We start from the raw sequence: 12,500 nt of genomic DNA, 5'->3' as shown, positions 1-12,500 counted from the left end.
ATATATTTCTTTAATTCCCAACAGCTCTGGGAAAACCCTGTCTCCATGCTATCATTGTACAGTCTCGCTTCCTCTCTCTGGAGCTGTGCTCATGTGATGGTGCACATTCAACAGATTGCCTGTCCATCCGCCCCTGTCCCTGCTGCCTCCATTGCGCCCGTAGAGGGGGAACACACTTCTACCCATTCACATCGCCAAACTATTTTACTCCCTTCCTTGTCGGCAAAGGAAAACCTCGGCGAGCCACCGAAGGCTGTTTCCACCCGCAACTATTTGACTAGTGTGGCAAGAAAGGCTGAGAGAAGGGAGAGAGAGAGAAAGAGAGAGAGAGAGAGAGAGAGAGAGAGAGAGAGAGAGAGAGAGAGAGAGAGAAATAGAGAGAGAGAGAGAGAGAGAGATAGCAAGAGAAAGAGAGAGAGAGAGAGAGAGAGAGAGAGATAGCAAAAGAAAGAGAGAGAGAGAGAGAGAGAGAGAGAGAGAGAGAGAGAGAGAGAGAGAGAGAGAGAGAGAGAGAGAGAGAGAGAGAGAGAGAGAGAGAGTGAGAGAGAGAGAGAGAGAGCGTAAAAGAGAGAGAGTGTGAAAGAGAGAGAGAGAAAGCAGTCATTATCTCCTCGTGCCAGCAGTAATGAGCATCTTTTGTAAAACTTTTCCTGGTTCCTGGCCCTGAGTGGAGCCACTCCACTCTCCTCTCTTCTGAACCCTTTGGCTGGGCCTGCTACCTTAGGAGACAAGCCAGCAGGACTGACCATGGGCTTCCTGGAGGAACAATCTCTCACTATTAGGAAACTTTCAACTGTTTTCATATGTTGGTTACTTTCTAAGTTAGGAGCTGACACTGCGTGGAATTCCCTCACAGCGCAATTTCCAGGAATAGGGAACTCAAAAAGTTGTCTTTAATATTCCAGGGAAACGTGTTTCCCAAGAGGACGGTGTCATGGACTTTGAACATAAACTAAGATATTAATACACAAAATTTTCTTTAGAAAAATGCAAATAATACATATTTTCCCAAGATTCTATAGTTTCAGTTTGCAATTTCCCAATAGATTAACACATGGGACCAAGTTCAGATGTACGTTTGTTTGAATAACGGAAACACACCACCAAATATGGTATTACATAAACCCTACAGGGACATATCAAAGCTTAGCCCCCATGTACTGAGTTCTGCGATCACAAAGCCTTCCCCTCCCAACCACACCAGGATACGAGGACAGGAGGACGTCCCCCCCCGTCCTCCTCCTCCTCAGAGCCCACCTTCAGAGGAGAGGCACCCTCCTCATCAGAGTCCCGGAACTGGACGCAGACAGCCAGGTTCCTGGCCTGGAGGGTGAAAGCAGACACGCAGACGCTAGGTTAGACATCACTGGTCAACACAGAAGGTCTGCACCAGGGTTTCCAGAAGAGAGACGAAACTCTCACTGAAGACCAGTTCAACATGAGACACGAGCTCCGGCCTTTAGTGTTTTCACTGAAATGATATATGATGTTGGGAAGTGGAACTAGAACTGGGATATGGAAGGGGCCTTTGTGTGTATGCATGCCTGCCACTTTTAGTTTCAACCTCGGTTCATCTGACCGACTTCTGGCTACTGGGGTGTAATGCCGAAGAACTGCAAAAGTGCAGTGTCGAGGCTGAACTGGTTTCACTGAGCGGTTCTCTGAGGTAGCTGGGAGCGGTGTTACAGGAGGCCAAGCATCCTTCTGGAGCGTATTCACACCTGCCTTGGTTGGTTCGACCCAACTAAAAAGAATCGCTGGTGCGGACCTTGTGGGCTGGTGTGAATACAAACCATCGAAACTCGGGTGCGGACCAAAAAGTCGGACAGAGACCCAGCCGGAGAGGTGGTCTCGTTGGCTTCCAAACTAACCGTTGTGCGGTTCGCTTGAGACGTGAAAGCGAACGCACCTCGATCCGATCTATTTCTAAAAATCATGCGCCTCTTGAACTTAACAGGCATCCACTCAGCCTGATTAGCGGTAACTCCAAGTTTAGCAGCACATTGTCGGAACGTCGGGTGAGAATTTGTTGTAGCTCAACAAGGAGCAAAGAGGAGACGGAACGTCTATTGGATATTTGCGTCCGATATCCAATAAACATTTCGTCTCCTCTCTGCTCCATGTCGAGCCATGACTAATTTTCACCTGACTGCTGCAAAAAGCATGTAAAAAGTATGCTAGAAAACACACATAAAAGTGCAGATGCATATAATTCATTCAGCAACAGGCTGAGGGAGAAGGAGTTCGAACGGTCCGCAGATCAATTTTTTGTTGCGAAAATTGCAATGTGAGAAGGAACCGCACCACACCATAAAATAGATATGTATTTTGGTCCGGAACCAAAGAGAGCGAACTAAAGGACTTCCCTGGTGTGAGTACGCCCTTAGAGTTTAAACGGGCACTGAACATGTGTCCTCCTCATATGATAAAGTCCATATTTTCTTCATCAGGGTTTGGATTTTGCTCTTATTATTTGACAATGGCTAACCGGGAGGACTACGGCTAGACCGCTGCAATCAGGGTTCGAGCTCAGAACTTTTATGGCTGTCAAACCCCTCAAGCCACTAGACTATCCTGCCGCCTCACCGTGTACACCCCCCTTCCACAAAGCCCAGATGTATCCATCCAAACCGTCAATAGATATAATTTCACTGGAAATTTGAAAAACACATGACTAATTGTAGTTCCCCTTTTAGTTTCACTTTCAGTTTCTCCCCAAAGGAAGCTATTTTGGTTCCCCATCACACCTCAGCCCTCTCCATCCTATATCTCCTTTACAAGTACATTTAGCGCACAGTTAACCACAAATCAACACTGGAGCAGGCAAACAGCCAGCCGGGCGTACCTTGGCGAAGGTCTTCTGGTTGTCGTACTTGAGCTGCAGGGGGTAGACGTACAGGTGGTTCTTGTAGGTGGAGAAGGGGTAGTTGTAGCGGGCCTCCTCCGGGAGGAACTCGTCCATCTCCAGGGACACCCGCTCACAGCCCTCTTCATAGGGCTTCACCGGGATGTAGGAGGAGGTCACCGAGTCTGCAGGGGGAGGAGGAGGGGGAGGAGGAGGGGGAGGAGGAGGGGGAGGAGGAGGAGGAGGAGGGGGAGGAGGAGGAGGGGGAGGAGGAGGAGGGGGAGGAGGAGGAGGAGGAGGGGGAGGAGGAGGAGGAGGAGGAGGAGGAGGGGGAGGAGGAGGGGGAGGAGGAGGAGGAGGAGGAGGAGGAGGAGGAGGAGGAGGGGGAGGAGGAGGAGGAGGAGGAGGAGGAGGGGGAGGAGGAGGAGGAGGAGGAGGAGGAGGAGGAGGGGGAGGAGGAGGAGGAGGGGGAGGAGGAGGAGGAGGAGGAGGAGGAGGAGGGGGAGGAGGAGGAGGAGGAGGGGGAGGGGGAGGAGGCGGAGGAGGAGGAGGAGGAGGAGGAGGAGGAGGAGGAGGAGGGGGAGGAGGAGGAGGAGGGGGAGGAGGAGGAGGAGGAGGAGGAGGAGGAGGAGGAGGGGGAGGAGGAGGAGGAGGGGGAGGAGGAGGAGGAGGGGGAGGGGGAGGAGGAGGAGGAGGAGGAGGAGGGGGAGGAGGAGGGGGAGGAGGAGGAGGAGGGGGAGGAGGAGGAGGAGGGGGAGGAGGAGGAGGAGGAGGAGGAGGAGGAGGAGGAGGAGGAGGAGGAGGAGGGGGAGGAGGAGGAGGAGGAGGGTGATTTGATGAACACTTTTTAGGATTTTGTGCTTGCTCCCAAAACATAAACCTGTACGTCGTTTCTGTGTCCTTGTTGCTGTGTGTGAATAAGTGAATGTATGTTTCAGAACAGAGAGAGTAAAGGAGAGAGAAGAGAAAGAGCAAATAAGTATGTGGGTGTGTGCGTGTGGATTGTAAATGAAAAAGAGAAGAAAAGAAAGAGAGCGTCTGTGTGTGTGTGTGTGGGTGCGTGCATGTTGGTGCTTGCATGTGTGTGCGTGCACATGCATGTTTATGCCCTTGCATGTTTGTGTGCACCTGCATATGTGGGCAGGTGCATATGTGTGTGTGTGTGTGTGTGTGTGTGTGTGTGTGTGTGTGTGTGTGTGTGTGTGTGTGTGTGTGTGTGTGTGTGCACGTGCAAGTGTGTTCTCGTGCACGTGTTTTTTTGGAATATGTATGTGTCCGCATGTGCACGGGTGTGTGCATGTGTGTGCACGTTTATGCGTGTGTGCATGCATGTGTGTGCATGTGCATGTGTGTGCACGTTTATGTGTGTGCGCATGCATGTGTGCGCGCATGCATGTGTGTGTGCTTAAGGAGACAGCAGAAACCCACTTGAGAGGTCTGGGGGGACGCACTCGATGGTGACGTTGAGCTGTCCAGGGATGACCTGCAGCTTACTCTTCTCCGGCCTACGGGACGGAGGAGGAGAGTGAGAGGGTCATCTCTGGTCATCATCCTACTATCCAACTCACAGGGTCGTCTCTCGTCATCCCCCCACCATCAAACTCTCAGGGTCGTCTAACGTCATCACCCTACCATCCAACTCACAGGGTCATCTAACGTCATCACCCTACCATCCAACTCACAGGGTCATCTAACGTCATCACCCTACCATCCAACTCACAGGGTCATCTAACGTCATCACCCTACCATCCAACTCACAGGGTCATCTAACGTCATCACCCTACCATCCAACTCTCAGGGTCGTCTAACGTCATCACCCTACCATCCAACTCACAGGGTCATCTAACGTCATCCCCCTACCATCCAACTCACAGGGTCATCTAACGTCATCCCCCTACCATCCAACTCACAGGGTCGTCTAACGTCATCACCCTACCATCAAACTCTCAGGGTCATCAACTACCGCTCACATAAACGCTACGCCTTCAAAACGTTTCCCGTTAAGACGAGTAGGGCCGCAACGGTTGAAATGGGGGTTATGTTATGTTCAGTGTTGAATAGCAACCTAAGCATCCGATAGACACGCTATGCTCCAGTGTATACATTACCGGTGTAGGTATATATATATATATATAATGTATACATTTTATAACGGGGATGTCATCCAGTAGAACAGGCCATCAGTGATCAAACACAGACGTGTGTATGCGTGCTCGCACACAACTTCTTGTGCATAATTAACACACAACATGACCAGACTATTCAGAGACCAGGTGGAACATTTATATATTGTTAGCATACGTAAAGTTGTGTACGTCAGCATATATACTATAAATATCTGTGTGTGTGTGTGTGTGTGTGTGTGTGTGTGTGTGTGTGTGTGTGTGTGTGTGTGTGTGTGTGTGTGTGTGTGTGTGTGTGTGTGTGTGTGTGTGTGTGTGTGTGTGTGTGTGTCGCTTGGCTCGGGATATTCGGTGTGTAGTGTGAACTCCGCCAGGAAGCTGTGAGATCAACACATACTGTACTGTAATCATGCACACACATACACGCGCACACACACGCACGCACATTCGCACACACACATATTCACAAAAACGGGTGCACGAGAACGCAGTACACATACTGCATATTATCTGAGAACACAGTTACGTAGCTAGGCAACAGTGTTGTTTATAAGCTATATATCTGCGGTACATGATACTGAATGCTCTGTTCCAGTAACTCAGAAGTGAGGAGACCGCCAAACAGGAAATAGGTTTGCTGTTTGATCGACTCACTTCCTAATGTCAGCCAGCAGCTTGATGATGTCATCTGTTGACACCTTGCTGCTGTCCTGACGATAGAGCGGAGAGAACTTCCCATCCATGTCCAGACCACCCTGGGCGTCTTTAAACACCTGTCTGCAGACACACACACACACACACACACAATCACACACACACACACACACACACACACACACACACACACACACACACACACACACACACACACACACACACACACACACACATACACACGAACACACACACAATACCATACACACGCATAACAACCAACACACACACACACACACACACACACACAAACAAACACACATAGGGAAAAGGTAAAAGTAGATGTTAATGTTCTCTAATAAGTACACACTCAACCACACAGGCAACTCCCAGGGTGAGACCCACGACGTGTTCCCTCGCCCTGGTTCAATATACCTCAGAGGAGAAAAGCCATAGCAATTAGTGGTCGAGCCGGAGTGACGGAAGCGTTTGGAAACAGGACAGTTGAAGTCAGCGCCATTAAAAGGCAACATCGGCCATTGTTGATCCGTGCCAGTCAAAAGCTTCAGACCTGCTTATGATGTTTGTGACAGGTTGGGAGGTATGAAGGGGGGGGGCTTACTTGGCTGCCCAGGCAAAGGGCATGCGGTATTGGCCCAGCCGCTGGCACGTCAGCTTAGCTGCCTTCAAGACCTTCTGGGCCGTCTGGAGAGAGAGAGAGAGAGAGAGAGAGAGAGAGAGAGAGAGAGAGAGAGAGAGGGTTACTGGTATAATATGTAAAATGTAATAATCTGTATGAATGAATAACACATGTAGAAACACACAGCAGTTTGCATTAACATAAAATAAGTACAACTGTGGTTCCAGGTATTCGATTATTAAGTTGGCAACTCTTGAGTGAGCTAAATAGAAACGGATCTCTTATGGGTTGTTTTTTTTTAGTTGGCAAACAGAAACAATAGAGCATTTATAACTTTGCTTTCTGTGACTGGAACTATTGGGTAACTCTGTTAGCAACTGAAACCGAACCAACTCAATTGGGTTCTCTTCATATATCTTCAGGCATGTGGATGACTCCCACTCTCCTGGAGGCCATCTTGGTTCCATCTCAGCTCCCCCAACTCGCTAGCATTTACTCAACCAAGCTGGCCACAGATCGGCGAATATCCCCGTTCTGTGGCTCTGCTGTGTCAGCGTGCGTGGGGCTGTGCGTTGCCGCGGCGACCGACCTTGGCGGCGTCGGAGGTCTTGAGGTACGGCTCGGCGCAGTGCGTGATGCCGTTCTGAAGGACCTTCTCCACGCGCGCCACCAGGAAGATGTCTGCGTGGGGGTTGGTCACCGAGAAGATGCCCTGGAGGGGAGGGAGGGGGGAGGAGAGAGTGAGAGAGTGAGAGACAGACGATGGTGGGAGGGTGAGGAGGACGGACACGAAGAGAGGCGGGAATCACGGGCAGCGGTGCGGGACTTTACGACGGCCATGGGTGTTGTTAGCGTGAAGCTAAGCTTGGAGATGGGTGCTTAATGTGCACACCGTATTACAAAATATTATCATTGTTATGGTTATGAAGAAGGTATTATTAACGATGGCAGAATAAAGGCGGAAGGAGAATCATGAAGCCTGTATTAAGGCTGAATAAAGAACCATGTAAGCGATAAAAGAGATGTTTAGCCAGTACTATTCACTTCTCCTGAGCTACGCTAATGTAGCCACATACAGGAAGTACTGCTTTTATCGTACAGGAAACCCACGCTGGGCTAATGATAGGTCCTGTAGAGCTCACTGTGTGTGCGTGTGTGCGTGTGCGTGTGCGTGCGTGCGTGTGTGTGTGTGTGTTTCGTAACAGAGATGGTGAAGAAAGAGAGTTATATTCATTGGCTACTAGCATTGTGTATCGGCTGCTCCTTTTCAAAATCCTACATATCGGCCTGTGGGGGAATCAGCCCATTAATATAGGAGGTTAGATAAAGAAGAGTGTTGGGATTCATCCAGAGACTAATACATTGATGCCCTCTTCTTTTGCCAAAGAGAATGTCTTGGCATTCTCATCACCCATGAGGCATTGCAATGACCATTCTTTAAGAGGCATAGTGGATAATAGCTGATTAGATCTGTATCCTCTTTCTCTCTCTGGTACCCCCTCTTTGTTTCTGCCCCTTCATGTAGTTGGTATGGGGGATGGGGCGGTAGGGGGGGGGCACACCCAGCCCACCTAAATTAACCCGCGGTAAGCCCAGTCGCAACAACACACTAATGACAGAGAACCTTGTGTGTGTGCATCTGTGTGTGTGTGTGTGTGTGTGTGTGTGTGTGTGTGTGTGTGTGTGTGTGTGTGTGTGTGTGTGTGTGTGTGTGTGTGTGTGTATGTTTGCATGCGTATGTGTGCAGGTCTACTGAACTTCCACACAAAATGCCCGTCATTTAGCTAGCGGTAGAGTAGGCAGGCTGGAAACGGTTGTTAAATGTGTTCCTAACATTGCCATGTAGGAACCCCTGCTTTGCTCTACCCCCTGAAGTCAGAATCTTTCTCTCTCTGCCCCCCTCACACACACACACACACACACACACACACACACACACACACATACACACACACACACACACACACTCCCGTGGGCTCCCAGACACGGTATCTGTTCCTTCTGCTTCCAGAACAGTTCAGTCGTGTTGTGGGGTCGTTTGACATGACATGTTTCTGAGCGTGCGTGTGTGTGTGTGTCTAATCTAAACTGTTCTGAGATTTACCACAGCGGGTCAGTGCTGCCTATGACATCATCGTTATAAAAACTTGCCCAGAATCAAGCGCAGTCAAAAGATGTATAGCTGAGGGCTGTGTGGAAGTCACGCAACGTGCCGCGTGTGTGTGTGTGTCTGTGTGTTTGTACGTGCGCGTGCACATGCGTTGATCTCACAGCCACCTGGCAGATTTCACAGTACACACCGAATATCCCGAGCCAAGCGACACACACACACACACACACACACACACACACACACACACACACACATATACCCATTTAATACACACATGCGCTATTCTTTCCTACAATAAAGGCCAGGACTTTAAAAGCTACCTCAGTGGGAAGAGGAAAGGGGGGGGGGCGCCCCCCCTCCTCGGCCTGGGACATTAAACCCCCGTGAACGGGTCCTAGCATGGACTGCACATGTGGGTCTGCTGAGCCACATCAGACAGCGCTGCAGTCCTGGGCGCAATGTGGCCTCTGAGCGGTATGAAATGCAGGATTGATGCATGCGCGTGTATGGTTTTATTTATACACATTATCAACGGAGGATCCCACAAGGTTTGCAGCAAGCAGGTGACAACTATCACGTTTGTATGTGGAATGCATCTTATGTTCATGTAACCGACGTCTGTGGTAATCGTGTCTTTGAATCGTGTCTCTGTCGGCATATTTTAACCTAATTTAATACACTGGTTAGACTTTGGACTATATTGGTTGCCCAGATGCTAGCTGATAAAACTGTTTGCCAATCCACTCCCAGTTCCAAACAGCAAGACTGCACAGGAAAACCAGTGAAAACATTATGAATCATGCGCAGATGTCTTCCATTAGAAGTCTGACATGACCGTGCTAAATGTTTAATCACTTGGTCATCCTTGATCAGGATGCCCAGCCTGCTCCACACTACCCGGGATCTGAGTTCACTGTGAGTCGCTATGGAGAGGAGTAACCGTAAACTACACAGCACAAAGAGAAGTTCAGGATCTCCTTCGTTTGATCAAAAACACAATCACACACAAACATAATCACAAACACAAACACAAACTAACACAATCACAATCAAAAACACAATCACACACAAACATAATCACAAACACAAACACAAACTAACACAATCACAATCAAAAACACAATCACACGCAATCACAATCACAACCACAACCACAACCACAAACACATACCCACACACACACACACACACACACACACACACACAAACGCACACACACATCCAAGCCGTTACCTGCGTGGGGAACCTCAGCAGGGCCTCAGAGACCCTCTGCAGGGCGGGCAGACCGCCGGCCCGCCCCCCTTCCCCGTTCACCAAGGCTGGGCTCCCCCCTCCTCCACCTCCCCCTCCCCCGCCCGCCCCGTCTGAGGACTCGGAGGGGGTGGGGGAGGGGGGCGGGGCGTCCCCCGGGAGGAGCAGGTCCCGGACGCAGGGGGGGTTCAGGTCCACGTGGAAGTCGGACGAGATCTTGCAACTCTTGGAGACGTCGAAGAGCGCCAGGCTCACGAAGAAGGGCTCCACCTGGAGAACGGGAGGGGAGGGGGGAGGGGGGGGGGTAGAGGGGGGAGAGGGGGGAGAGGGGGGAGAAGGTTGAGAGAGGGGAGAGGGGTGAGGGGTGAGCGGGGGAGAGAGGGGAGAGGAGGGAAAGGGCCGAGGGGGGAGAGGAGGGAGAAGGGAGAGAGAGGGGAGAGTGGCGGGAGAGGGGAGGGGAGGGGCGAGAGGGGGCAGAGAGGGGAGATGGTTGAGGGGGGGGAGAGGAGTGAGAGGAGTGAGAGGGGGGAGAGGAGTGAGAGGGGGAGAGGAGTGAGAGGGAGGAGAGGGATGAGAGGGGAGAGAGGAGTCAGAGGGGAGAGAGGAGTGAGAGGGGGGAGAGGGATGAGAGGGGAGAGAGGAGTGTGAGGAGTAAAAGGATGATAGGAGTGAGATCAATTAAAATCCCACAGGAAGTCCATTAGGACAAACGACGAAGAGAAGAGTAATCTACGGATTACCTCAACTGTCAATAAGGTGCATAATTCTACAACTTCAATTGCATTTATATAAAAAAAAATTTTTTAGAAAATTGCATATCCTTAGATACAGTTTTAATCAAGTCCATAACCAAAAGCCATGAACTAAAATATTGCATTGATCCTGCCCACTTACACTAATTAAAATCAGTGACTGTAAATAAATATGTACGTGCACGACTGAAACTACGCAATCATACGAGCAGATTCCTGTGTAGGTCTATGACTGTGCCACACGCAGACACGCAGACACACAGTGCAACCTGAAGGCAGGCTGAGCTGCTGTAGCACACAGCTTATAATGAGGTCCACGCACTGGTCCGGACGGTACCAGACGAAGCAGCACACAAAAGACAAGACAGAATAAACACTTCGGAGAGCTTAAACCTTAAAGGACATAACAGTGTATTTTTACCACCACAGCACTGGGACGGCGGCTAGACGCACCAGTATGAATAATGAAATGGGTTTATCTGGGACGAGGCTTTCGGTGGGCTGCTGAATAGCGGTAAAATACACAAACTGCGGTCTTGGTGACCAGAAACAAGGATCAGCTTCTTTCAAGTATTGAAAGAAGCTACATATTAAGCACAATGTACCAAATTTAACAAAATAGGTAAGATTATAGGCAAGAACATAGATTCTGGTCAACATCTATTGAACACATCGATTATGCTGCACATCTTTTTTCCTTTGAGGACACTTTGAGAATTCATACCATAGTCGTTAGGTGGCATTTGTTCAAACATCTGTTTGAATTCATCTGAGCCAAACCTCCTTAATCCCTCAGGACTTTTATTTTGCAACTTGATTCTTTCCAGCCCAGGGATGCACTATTCGGTGTGTGCGTGTGTGTATGCATGTGGGTGTGTGCGTGCGTATGTGTGTGTGTGTGTGTGTGTGTGCATGTGTGCGTGTGCATGTGCGTGCATGTTTGTGCGTGTGTGTGTGTGTGTGCATGTGTGTGTTTGTGTGCATGCGCGAGAGTGGCATCTGTACGCGTGCATGTTTGTGTGCATGTGCGTGCGTGTGTGCGTGCGCGCGAGCCCCACGGTAGCGTACGTTGGTGAGGACGCCGTCACCCTTCTCGCTGACGCAGCCCTGGAGGCTGAAGGCGAGGTCGTGGCAGCTGACCACGATGCGGCGGCCGAAGCGCTCCTCAAAGGGCTTCACGTCCGGCTCGATGCCCGAGAAGTCGAGCCGCTGTCAGGAGGGGAAGAGGGGGAGACGTTCAGCCTGACCCTATATTCTGGAGGGGCTTCAGCTGCACTCCACATATCAGCTGGCCTCAATGAACACGATATTAAAGCTGATAGAAATCGATAATAGTCAGACAAAGAAATAGATACAATCTGAAAAGTCAGCCGCTGGCCGATGTTACTCTCCACACAGACTGTTGGTCAGCGTGCAGCCAAAGCCCGCTCAAACATGATTGGTCGATACCGCTCCGACTTCAAACAGGAACCAGAGCACTTCTGATACCAAAGTCTTGTCTCATTGCACACAGATTCTGCCCTGATATGCAGAATTTGCTATGAGATTATGAATGACCAGGGAGGTAAGGGTAGGCAGTCAATGGGGATCAAACCTGGAACCTTTTAGTTGCCAGTCAAACTATTTTACAAGCCGGCATCACTTACATATAACTAATAAGAATAATATGTATATGTTTAAAATTGTATACAAATCCAAGGAAAGAGTCCAGGTGGGGCTTGAACCAGCAACCTCTGGTTCCCCAGAGAAGCAGGAAGGCCGGCTGTGTTACCTGTGTCTCTGGGTCCAGAGAAAACAGTCTCTGCCTCACTTCGTTCCTGTTCATCTTATTGAGCTGGTCTGTCTCCCTGGCGTACTGAGAGAGAGAGAGAGAGACATAGGGGAAGAGAGAGAGAGAGAGAGAGAGAGACATAGGGGAAGAGAGAGAGAGAGAGAGAGAGAGAGAGAGAGAGAGAGAGAGAGAGAGAGAGAGAGAGAGAGAGAGAGAGAGAGAGAGAGAGAGAGAGAGAGAGAGAGAGAGAGAGAGAGAGAGAGAGAGAGAGAGAGATATAGTGGGGTGGGGGGAGACATAGTAAAGAAGAGAGATTAAAGATGAAAGAAGTGTGAGGGAAGAAAGCGAGGG

The 12,500-nt window shown here is 49.9% G+C and overlaps 1 protein-coding gene across 1 annotated transcript in view; it reads right to left on the bottom strand.

Annotated features, from left to right (window-relative positions):
* The window catches only part of dock11 (dedicator of cytokinesis 11), a 79,828-nt gene that overhangs the window by 46,296 nt on the left and 21,032 nt on the right, over window positions 1–12,500 (bottom strand). The window contains exons 10-18 of the mRNA XM_056576065.1: window positions 12,150–12,233; window positions 11,447–11,587; window positions 9,609–9,896; window positions 6,852–6,974; window positions 6,245–6,327; window positions 5,623–5,745; window positions 4,274–4,350; window positions 2,846–3,030; window positions 1,258–1,323 (exon numbers count right to left, since the gene is read on the bottom strand). Coding sequence (XP_056432040.1) covers window positions 1,258–1,323; window positions 2,846–3,030; window positions 4,274–4,350; window positions 5,623–5,745; window positions 6,245–6,327; window positions 6,852–6,974; window positions 9,609–9,896; window positions 11,447–11,587; window positions 12,150–12,233 — 1,170 coding nt within the window. The remainder of the gene's footprint in view (window positions 1–1,257; window positions 1,324–2,845; window positions 3,031–4,273; window positions 4,351–5,622; window positions 5,746–6,244; window positions 6,328–6,851; window positions 6,975–9,608; window positions 9,897–11,446; window positions 11,588–12,149; window positions 12,234–12,500) is intronic.

Source organism: Gadus chalcogrammus, chromosome 17 (assembly GCF_026213295.1).
Source record: "Gadus chalcogrammus isolate NIFS_2021 chromosome 17, NIFS_Gcha_1.0, whole genome shotgun sequence".
Classification (NCBI taxonomy): Eukaryota; Metazoa; Chordata; class Actinopteri; order Gadiformes; family Gadidae; genus Gadus; species Gadus chalcogrammus.
The sequence above is the reverse complement of the archived record's forward strand: the minus strand, read 5'-3'. Positions and strand labels throughout refer to the sequence as shown.